Below are 22,479 nucleotides of genomic sequence, written 5' to 3' on the forward strand. Positions count from 1 at the left end.
ATTTGCCTCATTTTTAAAAATAAAATTGCCTTTCCATTATATTCATGATGAATACCGTTTTAAAGCGCAGACATCTACATCTTTATGGTAATTTGAACAATAATAGTGGTTCAGATATTAATTTCTATTTTATTTAAAGTAATTGAAGATGGAATAAAGCTCCCTGGGCAATCTGATAATTGCATCTTTGACGCTTTGGGTAAATCCAGCCATGCTCCTGATTATTAACAAATCTCAATTTCAATCGCAATCCAGCTTTTCGGTAATTTCTTTCCAAGCAGTCCTAAATCAGGATTAATTATACAATCCACAGGCAACGGGTTCGTGTGTCTACTCGAACTTTGAATTAACGGTTCGAGTGATGGATGAGCAGTTTCTGGTAAAACTCATGAGCAAGAGTATACTTTTAGTGGTCCAGCAGGATCATCGGACGATTGGCTAATTGTGGCTCGAAATTCCGACGTAGAATCCGCGTAGATCTATGGGAGTGTTCAGCTGGAAACGTTGGATCTGGTTGCTGATGAATCCGGAATTCCCAGCAGCGTCAGTGGTTTACCAAGAACCCAGCCATTTCGTGGCCTAACGGTCAGGAAGTTATTTGCGGACCTCTGAAAAAGGAACAGAAAACGATTTTTAATTCGTCTCGATTGAACCCGGAGATATGTCTTTATTATCCTAGAAGAGAGAAATGCGTTCGACGCATCAAGATGGCGTCTTGATTTGGCCCGCCGAGTGGCAATACCGAAATCGAAAGTCGAAACGAAGACAATCGGCTGTTAAGCGAAATCGGGATAGCGAAAGCGCCACCTCGATTTACAGGAGAGACTCCTGATCCTTTGATTACCGAGGCTAATCAAGATTGATGACGCCTCGTCCAAGGCACGACTTCTGAAATACGTAGGACTTGCCGAATCACTAATTATGTTTCCGGAAGCGAAATTTTTGCGAGAGGAGCATCGCTTATGCGCGCGTTCAAGTCACCGACGAAATTCGCGGCGCCACAGAGAACAGATTCTAGATTCTTCATTTTTTTGTCTCTTAATCGCTAGTTATGTTTCTGGAAGCGAAATCTGTGCACATTGCTCATGCGTGCGTTCAAGTCACTGACGAAATTCGCGGCGCCGCAGAGAACAGATTCTAGATCCTTAATTTTTTCTTCTACAACTCAGGACAAAAAATACATTGAAATGTAAATACTACAAGTATTTAAATTCTCGTCATCGTTCTGTATTTATTAGCGGATTAATTCGAGTCTATTTAATTTATGGATCGAATGGGAAATGAATATCGTGCGTTAGCTTTACAATTTGATCTCCTGTGACGAAGTGCAGTTAATATCCATTGTTAGGCATGTCAGGGCTTATTTTGCCGGCGAAAAATTCGGGCCTGGAATATATTGAGACCGAATTCTCGACTTGGCACGAATCCTGCTCGTAGGAGGCCATGGTCACGTTCGGAAACAATGATGGAGTCTACATCACTACCTTGACACCTCGCTGTGTCACCGAGGTGCGCATAATGCCCGGTAACGTAATGCCTACCGGCGCGAATTTCAATATTACCTCGATGAATCTATTTAGATAGTGACTCCGTGGAATCCATTACTTATTTTTGGCACCCCGCGCCAGAGAGACGCGTCCAATCGTATTCCCGCCCGGCGATATTTTCAGCGCGTCGATTGTAACCGCGACAATGAGCAGCCATTGCGAAATGTCCTGGAGCTTTTTATTCCGTTTTTATTCCACGGGATTCTCGATGGAGTAAATAGGAAAGTCACTGAACGAAGAATTCGTGGACTACGTGCTCTGAAATCCCAACAAACCGCGACCGTTTCAATGGAAGCGTCGCAATTTTCTGCAATCGGTGGAAACCAAGATGGCGGCGCAGGACGCGGACGGAAAAAATTGAGAAATTGAAAAATTACGACCGGCTTCGTGGCGCCTACCTGTCGGATGATTTACGGCGTATCCGTTGGTTCCCTCGAAGGTCATAAACCAAAGAATTGATCCGGAGGTTAATATATCTTGAGGAGAGGCCGAGGATCTGCTTCGCCGGCGAAGAAGAGCGGACGCCATGGACGGGCGTGGGTACCGGTCGAGGTTTTCCATTTTCGGGAATCTGAAACTGCGAAAATCGACGAATTCAACGTTGGAACGCGCGCCCAAAAAGAGCGATCCTGTACGGGCAAATCGTGTTCTACCTTTTTTCCGATCGACTCCGCCATTTAATCCTACCAGACAAGGTCGGCTCAGAAGACGGGCCTAACCCAAAGGAGTAAAAGGACTTTCCTGAAAGGCGATCCTTTCTCGTCGCGCGTCCACCAAAAATAGAACTTCGCTTTTCGGGCATTCCAGAGGAATTACTCGCCTCTTGTATGAACCGTCCGAAAAGTGTTCGCTCGTCACCGGCCATTTCGAAGTCCGCAAAACCGCAGATGCGGATCTCCCAGTCCAATCGTCACCTGCAAAGAAAGCATCTTTCGATATTTTCTTATCGATGACTTATGATACGACACGACTTATTAAATCATAAGAGATAAGCTGCAAAATCATTCTTATCTCCAAGGCTGAGTAAAATGAATACCCACGAATCGAATAACGCACTGAATAAATGCACCCGAAAACAGGACGAGCTAGGTCCTGTATAAAAAATGAAGGAAAATCAAGTAAAATTAAGTGAAATTAAACAAGATTAGGGAAAATGAAGCAATAAAACCCAAACGGGTCGTCAATGGGGCGTCGATAAGTCGTCAGGATTAAAAGGCTAAGGTCACGGTGTCGCATCCACCTCCTGCGTGTCCGTGTTCGGCCAGGAGCTCGATGACTCGGTCGAAGAAATTCAGCCACACTCCCGTGGCCCATAAGAGCACACGAGAGCACATAAGAGCAAACGGACGATAGTGTGTCCAGGATAGGATCTCGAAGGACGGAGGAGGGTGGACACATAGTGGGGATTCGCATCGCGCGAGTATGGTATAAGAGAACCTGGGATGTGGAGGCGTCGCCAGTCACACTGACTTTCTGTGAGCAACACGCGTGCATTTTTTAAAGGGACTCCTTCATTAGGTGAGTACGAGGCGTCGCTTCCGATGGTGTCCTCCGAGGGTGCATCCGGTGCTCGGGACGCCGGCGTCGAGGCGCCCCGGTGCACCGATGCACCGATGCACCGAAGCCTACCGCGACCACGGGGTGTGATTTGTGCAAGAGTACCTAGAGTACACTGTGACGATCGTGTTTAAGGTGTTCAGTGCCGCAAGAACCCTCTTCAAAGCTCTCAAGGAAAAGTTCTCTGACACTGAAAGAATCCCCATGTAAATTGACGTACTCAATCGTTGGTTATTTCGAATTATTTGTAAATTGCAGGAGAATTACATTGTCTCCGTAAGAGCACATTCAGGGTCCAAGTCTTAATTCATAAAAAAAAAATATATATATATAACGTAATGTTACATTTAATTCTAAGAACAATGCACTGATATGGTGAATTTACCCTGTTGGGTGCGTTTATATTGTTTCTAATTTATAGGTTTAACGGTTCAAGGCTTTCCGACGTGAAACTTCTGTTATGAGGCGTGTAAAATATAGGGAAATTTCAGGAGACTTTTATCGGTGCTGCGTTATGGAATTTGAAAATTGGAACTTTAAGCCTTTCACTTGAAGTTCAACCTCGAGGGCGAACCTGAAGATTTTCAATGGCTAATTTTAGGATGAATTAGGAAAAAATGATATGAAATTAGTTGTTGTATGGAGAACTTTTCCTCGTAGGAACTTCTCACGTTTCTTGCAGGACGGGAAAAGTTCTTTTGAGCAAATTTTTTTCTTTTATTTTTTTTGCTTAATCTTGACTTAAAGGAAGTGCGATAATTCGTCACATCGCGAAGAGTTTCCGAGAGTTACCTAACAGAGGTATCCCGTTGCGCATCTGTTGACTGACTGAGCAAGCCTCGCTAACGTTTAATGCTAACAGGGGATAAGAGGCAAGTCTCGTGCCGTTCAATTACGTTCAAGTTGAAGGTCCAACGGCGAGACAGAAATATCTAGAGAGTGTTTGCTAACGAGCCTGTTATGCGGCGAGCTAGTTGCGAGGGTCTCCGTTAAATGGCGAGTCTAACCGCCTCTAGATACCTTCGCTATTAATAAACCGTTTCAATTTATAAACGAAGCATACTCGAGCCAGTCGGGGCATAAAAAGGGAAACTGCCTGGATGAGAAATGGCTCGTTACTTCAACCAGATTCCCCGTTATCAATTCCAAGATCTCGCCGCTCCTCCTCGGCGATGCGTCGCGATCGAAAGCCATTTTGTATAAATGCATCTCATTATCCCCCTCGACGCGGGATTCGCGTTATTTCGCAATACGAGCATCAGAGTTCAGTCTCGGACGATAAATCTTAAAACGAATGACATCCCCGACGTCCGGGCGACGCATCTACAAGGAGAGGAATTTTCGATTGGTGATGATAGGTCCCGTTGAGATGCACATCATTTTGACCCGACAATTTATCCAATTTCATGGTCTTATCCACAATGGGGAAGAGATCTTCGTTCTCGACATCTGCAAGCAGAATTAGAAATGTATATTCTCTGCTCTACCCCTTTCCATCCCCTTACGGTGGTATGAAAGGGTCGTTCTATATATACGAAAGGTCAAAATATTTATAAAACTTTTCTCCAATCTGGATTCACCGAATCGTTTCAAACTTTACAACGTGAATATGGAGGCTACAAGGAAGGTCAACCCCCATGAAATTTCATTTGTTGTATACATTTTTTTAAATGTCTATAAAGAAATTAAAAACAATCGAAATTTCATGCATATCAGAGGGAATAATCCCTCGTATTTTTAAAAAAGAGTGTTTTAAAAGCGGACATGGTTTATACAGCGAAAATGGAGTCGGAAATTCCTCTACTATTTTTTTCAGTCAGCCAGGACATCTTCTATATATATGTATATATCCAGGGGAGACATCATTTTTTCGAATTTTTCCAGGTCGCCCAAGATGAGAGGGACCTCGCTGATGCTGCTGGGTGCAGTGGCGTTGGCCGCATGCATCAGTGGTCATCCCTACTCGAAGATCGCCGATGGTACCCTCTTGGCCGACGGATATCACTATAAGAAGTCCTCCTCGAGTTCGAATTCCAACAGCTACAGTCAGTCGAACGAGGATAACGTGGAAGTCTCAGGGGTGCTGGGTGGCCAGACCTACAGCGGGGTCAAGAATTCTGGTTACAGCACCAGTGGAGGAAGTCATAGCCAGAGCAGCAGCTACTCTTCGGGTACCTTGAACGGTGCCGTGCCAATAGGGTTGCTGGGAAGTTCCAGTCAATCCTATTCAGGAGCGTCCAGCCAGCCATCTCCATCGGAAGTTGGATACGGCTCATTGGGTCACCCTGGAACCGGAGACCTGAGTCTGGGTGGAGAGGTTGGCTCCTCTTCAGGGTCCTTCAGCTCCTCATCCTTCCAACCTGCTGAAACGTACGGAATTAAAGGAGGAGTAGCTACCTCCTTCGGAAGTTCCTCATCCGGGGCGTCCAACGGATTTGCTCAAGGCTCTGCATCCAGCTCGGCAAGCTCCAATGCTCAGGTCGGATCCAACGGAAATCTGTACGGACTGGATGCTTCGAATGGGTTGTCCAACTCCATCGGCCAGACTCAGTCAGGACAATACCAGGGAGTGGGACAGGAGTCGTCAAATGTCCTTGACCAGTCCCATATATCTGGACATTATGGAACTTCTGGCTCCAGCCAGGTTTCTTTGGGAACTGTTGGTCAATCTGGGTCCTCTGGATATGAGAATGCTGGATCCAGTCAGGCTTCTCTCGGAACTGTCGGTCAATCTGGGTCCACTGGGTACGGGAATGCTGGTCCCAGCCAAGGCTCCCTGCAGTACTGGTGGAATGGACCCGAGAGTCCTTTTGGACCTAATGGCAGGCCCTCTGGAGGATGCTCCAGCAACGGATGTTCTGCCAGTGGGACCTTTGACCTCGGCAAAGGAAGTGGAGCCGCTCAGGGATCTTCTCAAGGAAGCCACGTCGCGATCAACATCCAAGGCAATCCCTTCCTGAGCCAAGGATCCTCTGGGGGCAAGTTCTCAGGGTCCAGCTCCTTTGGGACCACCGCCTCTTCGGGAAGCACCCATGGAGTCCAGTCTGGCCATGTCAACCTGTCTCAGAACCCCTTCTTCGGGGTCGGTCTTGCTCCCAGACCCTTCCAGCCGGCTCCAACTGCTGCTGGACCCTCCACTGCGTCCGCAGGGGCATCTTCATCTGCATCTGCATCCTCCTTCGCGAGTTCATCCTCCAACGCCCAGGTTCCCCATGTGATCGGCCTTGAAAATCCGTTCCTTCAGCCTGGTGCCGGTTCCGGGACCACCCAGCTTCCTCACGTTCCTCAGACCCCGACTTATCCTGGAACCACAGGCACCGCTGGCATTGACGTGGCTCCTGGCAATCCTTTCTTGAGACCTGGATCAGGATCTTCCGTTGTGGTTCCCGTTATCCCCTTGATTACTCCCACCTCGCCTGGGTATGATGGGGCCCACTCTCAGCAACCTGCACAGATCCCCATAGATCAGAGCCAGATCACGCAGACGCCAGACTTCTTCGGCACCAATTTGGTACCTGATCATTCCCAACAAGGACGTCCCGATGCAGAAGGTGGACTCACTGTCAGCTGCAGCGGGGCTGGCAGGATTTGCGTCAACAAGAATCTTTGTCATAATGGCTTTGTCAACACCAACGGAGCTGGCATCATGCAAGTCAGATCTGGGGTAAGTCGAAAACATTTAAAAAATCACTGTCATCGGCGGAAGAGAAACTTACGAGTTACGGAGAACTGAAAGAAAGGAACACCTTAGGTGGAAAATAATTCGCCAAAGAAATTATTCTCCCCTTTTCAATGACGATAGTAATAAAAAAGGAACAACGTTCCACTTTCTGGAAGTTCTCACCTTTCTTCAGAATTAGAACAAATTATTAGAGTCTGCTCGAGTCAAATAATTAATATTTAAATTGAGAAAATATTTCATTGGGACTATTCAATGAATTCTTCTTCTCGGGGTACTTTTATGGTATGTGATGCTTAATGGGGGAAAAAAAATCCTACAGCTTATTTTAAGAACAGTGAGGTGTCTTAGCTAGTCGAGTCGTGATTCAGTGAAGAATTATGTCATCGTCGAAAACAATGGCGAGCACTTTAAGGATGGGAAAAGACCAGTGCACGATTATCTCACTGCATGTCGCTTTACATGCATCGCAAGTCGGCTGCATTATCAGAAATTCCAGCCGCGAGGTCCGGCATTTCCCGAAGGTGACAACTCGCATCCAGTGATAATTGAAAGTCCGCGCACTCGGGTTCCCTCAGAAACGAAGATAAATTGATAAAACGTTAAAAAATCACTTTCGAACGGCGAGTGCACAGAGGGTCACGTCCGGTCCCCGAAATAAGTAGCCGCGGCCTCTCGCATTACCGGCGTACCTTAATTCATCTTCGGGGCCTAAAAAGGGACTCGGTCGTGTTATACAAGCGTTACGGAATTCCAGCAGTTAATTTATGGGCGGGCCGATGCTTCCGCGATTAACCCGATTCGCCATATCGCCCGTTAAGTCTCTCCTCGATCGTAAAGTCCGTAATGATAATTTCCCGAGCCGTGGGTTCGCTCCCTCGTGCGTCATTGTCGCCTCCTATTGCGATAAATAATTAACGACGAGGTCGCCGAGGTCTCTTAAATTTATCCTAAAACCGTCAGGACCCTCCAAAAGACATGAAAAAAAAATCACCCACCAAGATCCGCTACACTGACAAAAATCCATGGAAATTTACATTCATTTTTACACACATCGTTTTTATTTATTTTTTTCTTTCTCACAATTCGTAACCGAACTTTCACGCAGATAAATCGAAAACGGACAAAGTTACAAACGTCACGCTGCCAAGTGTTGAAAATTATTTTTACTACGCATTAATTGGAACGATTAGGGCATTTCTACTTGAATTAAATGTCTTTTACTGTAATCTATCGTGGCGACGAAATAGCGAATGATTGTGTTAATTCACATGGGCACTTTTACAAATACCTTTGCGATATATTAATATTATTTCGCCGGATGTTACTTTTTTTTCTCTTTCTACATTTTGGGCGAACTTTGACCTCAGAAATTCGAGAAACTCGCTCTTCGGTTTGGAAAGTCGGCGATTTTGGGCCCGTTAATGGTGAACCCGAGAGACCTAGCCAAATGACCGGCAGTTTTACTAATTAAACGTTTAATGGTCGCATATTCATCTGAGGGAATAAGGGGGAGAGAGAAAGGGCAGATTTGCATACATTAACATACATCGCCACGATTTCTCGCAGGAGAGCACTCGGAGAGGCTTCGATACACACATATGAAGAATCTGTCAGGCGTTAACGTGAAATATGTCTGAATTCGTGGCGTTTAAATAAACGTTTGCTCCTACGGGGCGGTTATATAACTGTTTTGGTCGTACGCTAAGCAGGATATGCATACAAATCATCGTTCGACGGATTTTTCGAAAGCACGTTCCGTTTTATCGGCATAAAAGTCAGTCAAGGACCTCGACTTCTTCGATTGCTATTGACATTTTCGACATTTTTTTATTACCGGCCCTCTACTCGAAAAACCCGGATGAAATAAATACGACTCGATGAAACGATGCACTGAGAAAAAAAAAGTTGATTGGCAAAGAAATATGCAATGAAAAAAAAAACAATCCTGCGGTCAAGTACGTCCAAATGTCAGATTGGGTAAATAAAATTCGTATAAATCGACTGTATCAATTTTTATTCGCGAAGAAATAATTCTTTCTTGCGATTATGTATGATTCTGGTAACAATATATATATTTATTTCAGTCAACTAATCGTTTTTCTTAGTGTAGGCATAAAACGGAAGAACCATAAACCTAAAGAAGGATTCTCGTCCGACTCGCTTTTATTATCCTCGGCCGGCTTTGCACCCATATGTAACTATATGGGTCTCGTAATAAAGAACACATTATGGGCCTTGAATTACATAATTCGTTTCACGTAAAAATTCCGGGTATTGCCGGCACTAAATATAACTCACATCTGTTTATTGCGCCTCCGGTTTAATTCGCAAAAACAAAAATAAACAACATCGGAGACGGTGAAAATTTCGGCTTGAGGATTTCGGGCGCCGTTAAAAGTGGTCTTACTTTTCCTCGGAGAGCGAATATTATGGGATATTATTGAATATTAGTGTTTTCAGAAGGAATCCTCGATTGCGATTCGAGAAAACGGTAGGCGTTAAACGAGAAAGATCCATAAATTAAGGGACATGCCGCGCTCGCCGTTTAGTCCACTTTTATTATCCTCATGGAGATTTGTACCCGTATGTGACCATATGGGTACCGTAATAAAGGACATATTATGAATCGTACATCATCGTGATTCTTCTTGAGCGCGCGTTATTGCCAGAGGGGAATCCCTGTGGTAAAGGATTATGAAATCGTCTTGAGAGACCGACCTTCGTGTCCGTTACCTCCCTAAACAAAACTACTTTCTATGACCTCTACGTACACTTGTACACGCAGTAATTCCCTAATTTTTCTTTATTTCATAACCGAGAATTAAATTTGGTACATCGATTTTATAAAAATAAGTATGACAGAATTATCGTAATGAATTCGGTATATAGCATCGTCCTTATAAAAATGAGTATGACAAAATCATCGTAAAGAATTCGGTACATCGCATCGTCTTTCCAAAATGGGTGCCCGCGATAACGAGACAGGAGTGCGTAATCTCTCGACCGTGTCAAGGAGTGTTATCCTTAACACTCCCGTCCTCGTGGGGAGAATCCTTGGGCGTGGAGCAAGGATCGTCGCGCAGGCGCGTTGTCGCGGGTTTTACGGTCAATTAGAAGAGAATAAATATGCTCGTTGCACAAGTACCTCAGGTGAGAGAAAGGCGGGAGGGTCGGGGGTTAAAAATAAAGGAAAGCGCGGTATCAGATTCCAGGAGAGACTCGAGTTAACGCCCACGCATTCGCGAAGCGCCACGCATTTTTCACGGGTGACAAGCGACAACGGGGCAACATCAGGACCCCCCACTAGTCGAGGCGGAACATCGAATTCGTGATGTATCTAATGGGGAACTTGACATGGTTTCTTAACCAGCGAGCTAAATTTCGCAACGGAGGTGCCCGAACAAGAGTGTCCGGGATTTTTCTCTCTCCCCTTTTCATACTTTTTGGTCCAGACCGCTTTCGCGTCCAGGACGAGCCGTGCAACTGCACGGGAAAATAATGCACCTGAACGCCTCCGGTTCTGAAAAGAAATGATAATCACATTAGCATAATTGGCTCCAGGAAAGGTTACCGATTTTTTTTTTCTTCCCGCGGCACTCACCGGGGATCCTCTTAAGATGATCCGCTGGCAAAGACTTAGGACTTTATTACGAATAAAACAGCGCCGGGCGGTCGATTGCTTATCCTCGTCTTCTAGCACTGACCCTTAGGCCGAGCATAAATAATTACGCCCGTAAAATCACTCAGTTTCGTCCAGCTTACAGCGACGTTTTAAAAGCGCACTCGAATGGCATCCAACCCCAGCTGGTGATTGGATAAATGGGACGCCGCTAACCACAACTGCGGCTTGCGAGATGTTAATCATGTTTCCTGTCGGTGTCTCTAGAATCTTACATGAAAAACTAATTGCACAAACCACGAACACGGGTACACGTATGCCGATACCCAAAATTTCTTGATTAAAATGTACCTATTAATTCCAACATCCGCTTCAGATTAGACATTTTAGCAGGTGCCATGAGGTGCCATGTAGTATTACGAAGTTCCACGAGGTGCGCCACTGGGTGAATTATTTTTCCTATAAGTCCATGTACATTCACGTGCAACAGATAAATCCGGGAGCGTGGGTATCTCCTCGATGTCTGAAAACGGCCGAAATGTACATTTTATCTCTATTTAATGGGGATCCATTAGGCGTGTATCTGGGAGGCTCCCTAGTCGAGGCAGAACCGGTAGCTCCTGGTGGACGCGTTTGTCAATGTAGTTTCTCAACTCTTGTAGGCCCGAAGGTCCACAGAATCCGTCGAATGTCCATGTCAAGTTGGAGCTCTCGAATTGAGCGATCTCGTCTCTAAGGACGACGGGTTCCCTCGGAAAGACGATTTCGCTCTCTCGATGCGACACTGGTTCACCTTGTGTAGGTTCATCGCACCTAAGGTCGCCCAACAACCTTCGACGATTTATATTTATTGCCCATGCCCCTCGAGCCTCGCGAGGAACGTTACGAAACCTCGAGAATTGGGCAATGTTTTTCAAAAAGTTCACCTCAATTGGAGTAGTTGGCGCCAGTTTTTTTTTTTATATATTTTTGGATCGATGACGAGTGACGTCAAGTAGGACTGCTGAGAAAGGTCGATTTTTGCTTGAAGCCTGGAATTTGACTAAATGATTTTCTGTCTAGTCGGTCAATAGAGAAGTTTCAGATATAGATGAAGTTACCTTGAGGAATAATCCGGTAATTTATCTCAATTATGGAGTTGATATCATTTTTTAATCCTTGGATGATTATGAGCAGCGTCGTGCAGGTGTGGGAAAGGTCGATTTTTTTTCTGGAAACTTGAAATTTTACCCGACGATTTTTTGTCCAGTCGGTCAATCGAGAAGTTCCACACATTTCCATGCAGTTACCTTGAGGAATAATGAGAATCCGAGATGTGAGCGCACCTGGTGAAATGTCAGTTTTTAAGCCTCATCATCGATCAGCTAGCTTGTTCAGTTTTAATTCGTTGTTTCTAGTGACCCTTTTTGTATTGAATTCCGATCATCGAGTTTCGCAACTTGTCTTGCAATTCGACATGTTTTGGAGTGTCTTGTGAAATTCAGTAGAAATTAGTAGAGGTATCCGAATCTGGCGGACGTGTCTTATGTCGGTCGCAGCAGTAATTAGCATAATTCCGGTCCAAGTCAAAATTTGTTTATCCATTATGCATAGGAATATCGGGCGATCAGGTTAAAGGAGAAGATCGTTGAAAATGTCGGCGCGTTGGATTTATTGTTGCCAAGGGAATGGATTTTAGACCGAAATAATCAGCTTGGATATTGGACATGCAAATTGGCACAGGGTCCCTAGCTTTCTACCACGTGCGGACGTCGAATAAAAAAGAATGTGAGAAAATCCAGGACGCGGAATCGAAATCCAAAAAGGACCAAAACGGTAGAGAACCGAAGCGGTACACCGTTCCTTCCAACGTCGATAATTCGGAGCAGATATTTGATTGGCAATTAATGGCATTAGCTCTGGTGGCGAGAAAAAAGTCAGGGAGGAATAAAATTATTCCTCAAGGCGTTATATAAAAGAGTTCGATCAGCCGGGTGAAAGGGGTTCCCAGGAGAGTGAAGAAATTGAAGAAACTCCGCACATGCTCAGGAACCACATGCTATATCGACGGGAGATAATAAAGCCGGTGCAATGCTGATAACGTCGTTGCGTAATTTTGTAGGCCTGGAAACTTTGCATCGATTACCAGGATTACCAGCGATTAAAGCTTTCCCCTTCGACGTGCGAATGACTCCTCGCGTAGTAAATCGGCCGCTAATGAAAGCGCATAATTTTGTTTGCAGATTCAGCAGTGCGACATCAACCGTCAGGTTTGCTGCACCATTCAAGGCTATTCAGGGGTTCCAACCCAAGTTGGGATCGTCCACGGGGTCGATTTCTCTTCGACTTCTTCTGCGGAATCGTCTTCGTACGCAGGACACGAAGAGGGCAGTCATCAAAGCACCCATCACGGGCAGGAGCAGTCTCAGGAGGGACAGTTTGACATATCGAGCCATGGCGTCCAATATACGACTCAGGGTCCAACTGGTCAGTCCACGATCAAAACCAGTTTCGGAAATGGAGCGATCTCCGGAAGCCAGAGTGGAGATGGCTTAATCCACGTGGTGGGTACCAAAAATCCCACCGCCACCACGATCGGAAATGGCCTGATCCATGTGACCACTTCCGGGACCAGTGACCTCTTCGGCCATAAGTCTGGAAGCACCTACGAGCAAGGTGAACATAAACTATTTATATTAAATATTTCCAGACGCTATTTGTCGATATATCAGAGTCTAACTTAGGGGAGGTTTTTCCAGGTGTCCATAAGCAAACCGCAACGAGCGTGTTCGACCAACACGTGCAGACTGCAGATAAGTTTGGAGGAGATCTGAACACTGGAGAGCCTGGTTACGTGTACCCTAATGCAGGAGCTGAGAATATGCCATACTTGCCACCCCTGGGTAGCGATTCGTCCAGCAACGTTCCTTCCTTTTCTCAACCACCCCGGGAAAACGACGGTATGGTTCGCTCTCACGTTTCTGCAAAAACGCTTCCTCGATTTCTCAAGATGTGTGTCAAAAGCAGGTGGTGCCAGCGATGCGGATTCGAAAGTGCTACCTCCAGCGGCCTTCCCACCGGCTCCAGAAGTCCCGCCACAGGTCGGATGTGCTGCCGCCTTGATTTGCGTCGAGGAGAAATTCTGCACCATGGGGGGAGTTATCAGCACGGAGCCGATTACGCTCACCAGCGAGCAGATCCTGAGACGAGTCCCTTTGAGCGTAAGTCCACTTCCTTCAGGAAGGATCCAGCCCTCTTTGGGTGATCCCATCCTTCTACTCGAGAAATTGTGGATTTTATGTTGGAAATCAGGTAGAAATCAGCTAGAAATCGCAAGTAGAAATCATTGCCACTACTCGAACGAATGAGCGATATGCAATTTGTTGTTGCTAGAAAATGATATTGCAACGGTGAATAGAATTTGTGTTGCCCCCGTGAAGTAATCCTTCCTGTTGTCGATTTAGCAAACATTTTTCTGGTCCATTTTCAAGTGCTCACGTTTGTAGGAGCAAGTAAAATTTCTTGTTACGGCTGTCAATTCTTTTTCCACGTGCGCGACAGGGCCTCCACTTATCTCCTCGCTCTCGATATTGACTGCTAAAAGAAAAACAAACAATGCATGCGTGCATGTAGATACGTACAGGTAGGTGCATGCATTCATGAGGTGTACCTTGCAGACATGCAAGAATCCGGATAACGGAATCATTGGAAAGTGCTGCCGTGATCCCAATTACGTCGACCCGTGGCCCACGGGCAATCTTCCGGCCAACTACTCGGGCGGGTTCGACGAGCAAGGCTTCCCAACTTTCCTCAACATCGCCAAGACCCGGCCACCGAAGAAGCCCTCTACTAAGACGCCGCAGCAAACGAAGCCCCTGCAGCCGACCAAGACGTTTTCCAGGCCGCATTTCAACCTGCCCCAGTTACCCCAACTGCCAGTTAATCCTTTCCTCAGACCAAGCCACAAGCCTCAGGTCACGACCCCTGCACCTGAATTCTCATCGCCAGCTCCCATTCCGGACACTCCTCCACCAACTTTTCTTCAGATCCCGACCAGACCACCCGTAGCTCCCTTCCCTAGTTTGCCGGATTCGTCATCGGGACGCAAATCCCCGGTCAAGACCAGCTATCATCCGGACTCCAGCAACCAGAGCCCTGTCTTTATCACACCCCATACCCCTGGGTCTCAGTGTGGACTGAAGAACAAAGTAAGTTCGTTATGTTCACTCTGCTGCCATCAGCGATTTACTACTTGATGTAGGTAGTGTCTAGGTCAGGACGTGGTGCGAGATCCTCCAATTGCGGTGGGTCAACTTGTAGACCTCCAGAGTGGTGTCTCTGGTCGAGTAGTCGGTGCCAAATCTGTTAATATGAGTATATAAGAATACAAGAAATAAAAGCGAAAAGAGTGGAGAGAGGACTCCTTGCTTTAAAAAAAAGACCCAGTCCCGTGATCGCGGTAATTCAAGTACTAATGAATCGGATTGAAACGCAAACAGGACTGCGGATCTTCTCGCCTTCTCTCCATAATTGCTCTTTGTTCTCTTGCTTGCATTGGTCGTGTACATTTGTCGAAATCGCCTCATGTTCTGTTTACACCTCGAGTTTAGATTCATATTGTACATTCTTGTGACTCATGACACCGACATCGATTGGCACACCGTATGGACCGAGTGATTAAAATCTATATGTCGCATATTTCATTGTGTTCATAATTCATGTTATATGTTCAGGGTGAAATGAGTAGTAAGTCGTGTTCATTGTGGCTGTTATTTTTTCCCTCTTCATCGTCGCTCGCCATGTTTCCATTTTTATTGTCAACGTCATCTTCTCAATCAAGGTACAACGCCCAAGTGACTTAAGCGACGTCGACGTTGCTTTTGGTGAGATCCCATGGCAAGCAATGGTGCTGTCGAACCGGGATCGAAAATTATTATGTTCTGGAGCTATTGTGGCCCCAAATGTCGTAGTGACTGCTGCTCACTGTGTGGAAGGGTAAGCACTTTTTAATTTAATTTTTCCTTGGAAATGTCTCGGGGATACTTATAAGTATTCTTTGGTCAGGTTCGGAGCCAATGAAGTGTCCATCAAATCTGGAGAGTGGAAGCTGGGCTACGAGCTGAAATATGAGGAGCCTCTTCCTTTCGAGATTGTAAACGTGGCCTCTATTGTGCCACATCCTGGATATTATTCCGGTGGTCCTAGCTACGATTTGGCGATGCTTTTCCTGGAACATCCCCTGAAGTTGGACCAGCACGTCGACACTTTGTGCATCGGAGAGCAACCCCAACCTCAGCCAGGAAAGAAGTGCATAGCTACTGGATGGGGGAAGACCGTCCTGCAAGGTGAATCTCTAAAACACAAGTTTTAATATATATCAATCTATTGTTTTTTTCGCTTATAAACAAATTTCTAACCTTCAATTTACAGTCAATGTCGCTGGAGCTTTGATGCATGGCATCGATGTGGATCTGTTGCCGTCTGACGAGTGCAGTCAACGCGTCCAAAATGCCGAATCTCACATAGACTTTGACGAAACCCTGGTTTGTGCAAAACCCCATCTGCAAAGCAACAACATGTGCCAGGTTGACGTCGGTGGACCTTTGGCATGCGACCGTGGGGATGGAAACTATGAACTTACCGGAGTCTACAGCCAAGACACGGGATGTTTGCCTACCAATCAGGTACCACCATAGATTTCAGCTATTTCGAGACCAAGACTTGGATTAACCATTTAATTTAAAAAATGGACGTATTATAGAGAATTGAGTTTATCTTTTTGTCAAAGGTCGCCACGTTTGCCCTGATCGACACCGACTGGATCAAGAAGATGATGAGTTCTCCACCCTCGAATGAAGTCACTCCACACTCTCATGAGCCATATTTGCCGCCCAGGGTGGAACAACATGTCGAAAGTCATAGCCATGTCCAACAACCCTGTGACTGCCAGAAGAGCGAATTACCTTCCGAAACTAATCAGTACTTACCTCCCGTGTAGATGGGAACGACTGAAAGGAACCTTCGTGCAAAGGGTACTACTGATACACATACTCCCTCGATGTGTGGAGCCCAACCTGTAACAGTCGCTGTACATCGATACAAATGATTAATTATTAATTATTAATCGGCCCTGACATTTTCTTGCCTTGCAGTAAACGATTGCTCCCAGCAAGGCCAGAAAAGTGTGTGACCAGGCTGCGCGTCTAGACTAAGTCTAAGCTAGGGATTGTTACATTGATGTACACTTTCAAAAAGCTACAATGTCTGATTTCTTATTAATTTATGTATCCTAAGTGTTACGTTTAGGAGTACGGTAACGAATTAGGGATAGTGCATCCACTGGTATGCATATTGTCGAGCTTTCGATACTAGGTCGGTGTCTCGAGGATGTCAAGATGCACTCGGCTCGTCCATTCCATCGGAATTGTATTTATGCAGTCGTTAAGCTGGAATTAGAACGTAATAGCGTTATCGATACGAGATCGTGCATGTATATTGGTTATTGCTTAAATATAATCTGTATTACTGTGATAGAAAAACACGTTTTGCATATCGCCGTACTTCGTAATTTGTTAGTGCACTCGTTAATTCCTGCACTTGCAGAGATCAAGAGTTAAGTATTATCGTCAATAGGTTCGACAAACTAAACTGCAGATTACGGTTAATGCGCGGAATTAATTTGTACGATTACTGACGAAATAAATATCACTGCTGAACTAACGGACGTTAATCAAAAGAATTTCTTATTTTGGGGAAAAGTATGAAAAATAATTTTGGCGCACTACATATCGACTGCTTTATGAACGTAGTTCTGTTAACTCGATCGAGGGCGCCACTGTATCTTCTTGGAAGATTTAGCGATGTTCGATAATCTCCACTGAAATTATATTTCAATGTCGATAACACAATACTAAATAGATCTGAAACGGATTCAAGAAGTGGATATAAGTCGCAAAGGCACTGCTAGATGGCGCGTACACCAGTTCCAAAAATTCGTGACAATCAGGAGCAGGTCAAGAGCTGTTTTACATATCCACATTTCTATTCTTAATTCCGCATAATAATAAACACGTAGAAGTTCCACATTTCATTCTCAGTACATTGAAACTCCTAATTTAAATTTCACATCAGGAAATAGTAAACGTAATGGAACTCATTCATGAGGCTGAAAATATTCCAACCGCAATCAGAGCGCATCGCGCTGATAAACTGCAGTTATTCCTCCAATGGAGTTATTCGCGATTTCATAATTTTCCTACACACATGGGAGAATTTCAATCGCGGCGGTTACACGTCGTTATTTGACTTTCTCTCCCGAGTTGCAGGAGGATTCCTCGGCCGTTGGTCCGAGTAATGTAAAATTCATGTCCCATTTAACGACGCGCAATGGAACTTCCCTTTCCAATGGTGTCTGCGTCTAATCGAACAAACGACAATACAACAACACAGGGCCGAATAGCTGTCCGATTTATAGTCATTTATTACAAATAATTGGCCAATATAAAACCATAAAAACATCGGGTCACATATCTCCGCGTTTGCGAAAGCAAGGAATATTCCATCGCTCAATTACGCACTTTGTTCCCCAGCGCCATGATATACATTGATACAAGAAAATGAGACGAGATACAAATGGCGGAATTAAATGCTTCGTGGCTCCCAGAGGTCTCTAGAGGTCTCATAGTTTATATCTAGAAACATTTCGGAGAATCCGGAGTGTTGCGATGATTAATCTCCGTTTAACGAGCGCCCTAGGTTTCGATAAGCCCGATGAGTGTTGCGCCATCTTGGCGGAAACCAGGTGAAATGGCGCTCATAATTCGAGAACCGATCTTCAGGATCTCTCCCACATTATGCGAGCGTAGATGCCTCGAGAGAGCCTCTTTATTATTCCCCGGGAAGTCGGGAATGTAGAGCGATTAGTCGCGGTTTTACTGAGAGTTATGCGTGCGAAAGCGCAGAGGGAAGAGGGAAACAATGGCGCCTCTTCGGCGCGCGGCCGGAAGTCCCCGGAAGTCACCGGAACCCGAAGAAATCGATCGATGAGACCTGGAGAACGAGTTCCGAGAACGGAAGGGAACTCTCCAGATGCCGTGGGAAACCCTGGGGAATTTCACACCAGACGCAATCGAATTATTTCATTGTCTCATTACGCCCCAGCCTCGTCGCCGCGAAATCTACGATCGCGTAATCGTTACCTCGTTATCGCGCCGCTAGAGACCTCTTTAATATCGGGTCTTTCCATATTTTTATGCCGTTCAAATATTAATTACATACTAATATTATATTTCTGTCCAAAGGACTCAAAGAGCTACCCTAACCGTAGGGAGAAATTATTCTCAGCGAAGGATAATTGCTTATCGAGTGAGATTATTAAATCCTACTTCTTGAAATAATTTCTTCAAATGCAATATGATGGCATCGAACTTATGGGACAAGTTAGTATACCAATGGAAGCGCATTTTGACATAGGGATTTTAATGCATGGTTTTCTAGGAACGATGGAATTGATGGAAGCGAGACCACCGAGGGCACCATAGAAAAACGCTTGGAGCAAACAAGCTCTCGGAATCCGGAGACAAGTTGCCTGGTGGATTCCAATTTTGCAAGGTTTTCGCAAGGCTCATCCGCATTCGGATGCTCCAGCTCTCGACTAGTTGCTCTAGTGCATCGAGAGTGATGCACTCGTTCGCAACGGGCGCATTTGAGCTGCAACTGAGGACACGTGCTCTCGTGCACGGGCTCGTGCCATAGAATGTCAAAGTTGCACCACTTCTCTTTCGCTAACAAACTCGCCGTGCCGCTGCGATTCGCTTCGATTTCGCGACAGTCGATTCCGAAGCTTCCAGGTCGAGCCGGATGAGTCTACATTCGCTAATCCTGCGAAACGCAAGATGCAGAGATGACTCCCTTAAAGTGATATGAAAGGGTCATTCTGTGTCACATATAGAACGTCCAAATATTTATAAAACATTTCCCCAAACGGGACGCACTGAATAATTTGAAACTTTAACACGTGATTATGGAAGTCCTAAGGAAGAACGCTGAGGCTCATGAAATTTCATTTTTCCAAATAAAAAATATGTATCCTTGGTCCTAGTCTGGGATAAATAAAAATATATTTTTTTTTTAATAAAATCTCATGAGTATCGCGTTGTTTCTTGGGACTTCCGTAAACACGTGCTGGAGCTGCATATGATTCGATGTATCCAGTTTAGAGAAAAGTTTTATAAATATTTTGACGTTTGAATATGAATAGAAATGAGTCCTTCACAATACCTTAGTGTAAGTAATAATAATTTTTGGAAGGGAGGTTCGTTACAACGCTGTACATGATTTTAACAAATTTTCATTACACGGAAATGTGTATGATGAGATTAAAAAATCCCTTTAAAGAAGGGATTCCGTGTCCGCGCCTGGCCGGTGTTCTCTCCGCTCGAGAAACCGCTCCGTGACCGTGGAAAATTTTCCCCACGATAAAAGCCAACCTCGATTCGACGTTAAGTTTTTCGCCGACACTTCGGATCGCGAGATACGCTCCCCGATTACAAGAGATCGTATTATCAGCGCCGAGCTGGAGATCATTGGATCTTTCCAAGTGAATCGATTCGCTTCCGCGATGTCACGTCCCGGCTCTATGCCGGCGTGATTCGCGTTACGATATCCAAAACAAAGTACCGCATTTGATTACGCAAGACCCGTCGAATGAACGTATTCCCCTCGGTTAAACGATTACTCTCGGTGCGCTGACATAATCCTCTGCAAGGGGACTTTTCATCCTCGCGTTTCCTCTCTTAGCATCGCTTCAAGCCTCCCCTTAGGCCATGAAAATTCTCGACGGAATCGACGCGGCACTTAATACATTTTTCGGAGCTCTATAGCCATGAGCAATGTGCTAAAAATATATTAGCGACTCTACGAGCTATCTTATACCCCAGGGCGATACATAACGCCTTAACGATCGCCCAGCCATCCTTAGAAAAAGGTATGCGCGCCTTTTTCGTCTAAATGGCGAGTCATTAACACGTTAACACGTGTGGGAAAGGAAGACAGAGGCCTAGAGTAAGGTCGAGAGGAAACAAAATCTATCCATCATCACCAGGCTCGTCTTTATAGCGGCGACGATCGATCCCAACGAGCTCTCTCCGGGTCAGTTGTATTATTCTCTCTCCTGAGTATTATTTCCTGGGCTCGACTAATTAGTACAACGCATAACGCTCTGGCCTCCACTCTTTCTCTCTCACTTACATCGGTACTCTCGTGCGAGAATCTCCCACGAGAGTTGCGCATGCCGCCATTCGAGTCCCGCAAATTACGGACAAATATGAGACCGACGTAGGCCCATAAGAGCTGGTACGCGCAATGTGCGAGGATTCCGCAGCGTCGACGTACGCACGTTTACAAGGATATACATTCACGTGTACGTCATCGCACGTACCCGTGGTTACCGTAAATCGGATGTTACACGGATGTGGGTATAAATACATACACCGCATATATACATTTACATTTTTAAACACACGCGTAATATATTACGTGCATCCGTGTGCACGTGTGTTTCTCGAGAGACACCGAGAGTGAAAGCTATGCCATCTTCTTGCAGACGCGGCGTCGTGCCGTTCGCGGTGACCTACGGTTCCAGGTGGAATGCCTCGACTTAAGATTTCGATTCCTCTTCACGTTCACTCGGATTTCCGATATAATGTGACTTGCGGTCTCCACGTGAAGTTGAAACTGAGGACGAGATGGTCGAATATACGGAGAGATTCCTGAAAAAAACAATGAAAAAGGGAAATTACAGGAAAGAAACCTATGGAACTCGACCTATAGATTGAAACGCGACCTTTCCATGGCGTTGTCTTTTAAAGTGCAGATAAATATCATTGATCGATCCCACTTGGTCTCCTGATAATGCAGAAATTGAAGAAGAGACAGCCACGACCACGGGGAAATTCCTGAAAAATATGGATAATATGTAAAATGTAAATTAGAGGAAAACAATGCGGAACTCGGACCGCGACCTATTCACGATGTTGTCCCCGAGAGTACAGATAGATACCGAACGTTTCTTCGATCCCATTCGGGCGGTGGGACGTCTTTCGAGAAGATCGCTCTTACAGGAGACAAAGGCGATCGACTTGTCTCGAGAAAGTCCCCATCGGACGAGTTTACGTTCGCTCTTGCCGTTAATTAGCCGACGCTCTTCTTCCGGTCGTGCCGCGTAGGTGGAATCTTCCTCGGTCCGCGATCCGAAGTGCCGCGCCGAGGAAAGTGAAAGCACCAGGTTCGCTTACGGAAATTAATCGGCTATCGGGAATTATTTCGCTTCCCGTGCAGCTTGCGGCAAGACAGAAGCCATTCCACGTCGACCCCGGCGAAACTTCGCGGTTTTTAATGCGATGTTAAGGGGAGGACGTCGATAAACTAGTCGAAGAAGTACCCTTTCATATGCGCCAATTTTCCTTTCACCATCTTTTTCCCTAGTAAATTAATTACCGGCAATTACTGCACTCGCCCCGATCGGTTTCTACGGGCGAGGGGCTATTCACTTGGAACTCAGTGAAAATTATTTCCTTTTTTGAGAGTCAATTGCCTTTCATTTTATATGATAAACAATGCGGTTCGATAACAATGGACGTTCGGTCTTAAAATTGTGACAATGTTTAATGTCCAATGATTTCCATCGATTTTTGCTTAATATCTCGCATCGATTTCACATGATTTCCTGAGTGAATAACCCCTCCGGACGGTATCTTCCCCGTAAAGAAATCCCAGTCTCGGCTGAGTTCCGCGTCAAATACATATGTATTATATATACGACACCGCTATCGCCGGCACGAGCTAACGAAGACGCCTCTCCGTGTCTCTCTTAGGAGTGTCATCCATCTCGCTTGCACAATTGCCTCGAGGAATTATGGCGGTACAACGTAACGATTCACCGCGGTATCGGTAGTTACGTACGAGTACAAGTCGCTCGATATTTCTTTGATTCAGGACGTAGCAGAGCGATTGCGCCGTGTATGCACGATTCGCCGAGGAGGATTCAGCCGGGAGAATCGATGATTCTTACCGGTCATTGGGGAGAATCGATTCGC

General features: G+C 45.5%; 1 protein-coding gene across 1 annotated transcript; it reads left to right on the forward strand.

Annotated features, from left to right (window-relative positions):
• Positions 1-2,953: 2,953 nt before the first annotated feature.
• LOC105704176 (hornerin) lies at positions 2,954-16,923 on the forward strand. The gene is made up of 10 exons (XM_012433185.1): positions 2,954-3,065; positions 4,989-6,768; positions 12,628-13,060; positions 13,144-13,344; positions 13,412-13,605; positions 14,062-14,592; positions 15,225-15,379; positions 15,449-15,729; positions 15,815-16,068; positions 16,173-16,923. The coding sequence occupies exons 2-10, from the start codon at positions 4,999-5,001 to the stop codon at positions 16,380-16,382; spliced, it is 4,029 nt and encodes a 1,342-aa protein (XP_012288608.1). The 5' UTR covers positions 2,954-3,065; positions 4,989-4,998; the 3' UTR covers positions 16,383-16,923.
• Positions 16,924-22,479: the final 5,556 nt, after the last annotated feature.

Source organism: Orussus abietinus, unplaced genomic scaffold, assembly GCF_000612105.2.
Source record: "Orussus abietinus isolate OABI.00-Male unplaced genomic scaffold, Oabi_2.0 scaffold7, whole genome shotgun sequence".
NCBI lineage: Eukaryota > Metazoa > Arthropoda > Insecta > Hymenoptera > Orussidae > Orussus > Orussus abietinus.

Bases quoted from the DNA above. Each gene is read 5' to 3' on its own strand.
- LOC105704176 (XM_012433185.1), top strand. From the start codon at position 4,999: ATGAGAGGGACCTCGCTGATGCTGCTGGGTGCAGTGGCGTTGGCCGCA. The intron at 6,769-12,627 runs GTAAGTCGAAAA...TTTTGTTTGCAG, and splicing joins TCATGCAAGTCAGATCTGGG to ATTCAGCAGTGCGACATCAA. The intron at 16,069-16,172 runs GTACCACCATAG...TTTTTGTCAAAG, and splicing joins GATGTTTGCCTACCAATCAG to GTCGCCACGTTTGCCCTGAT.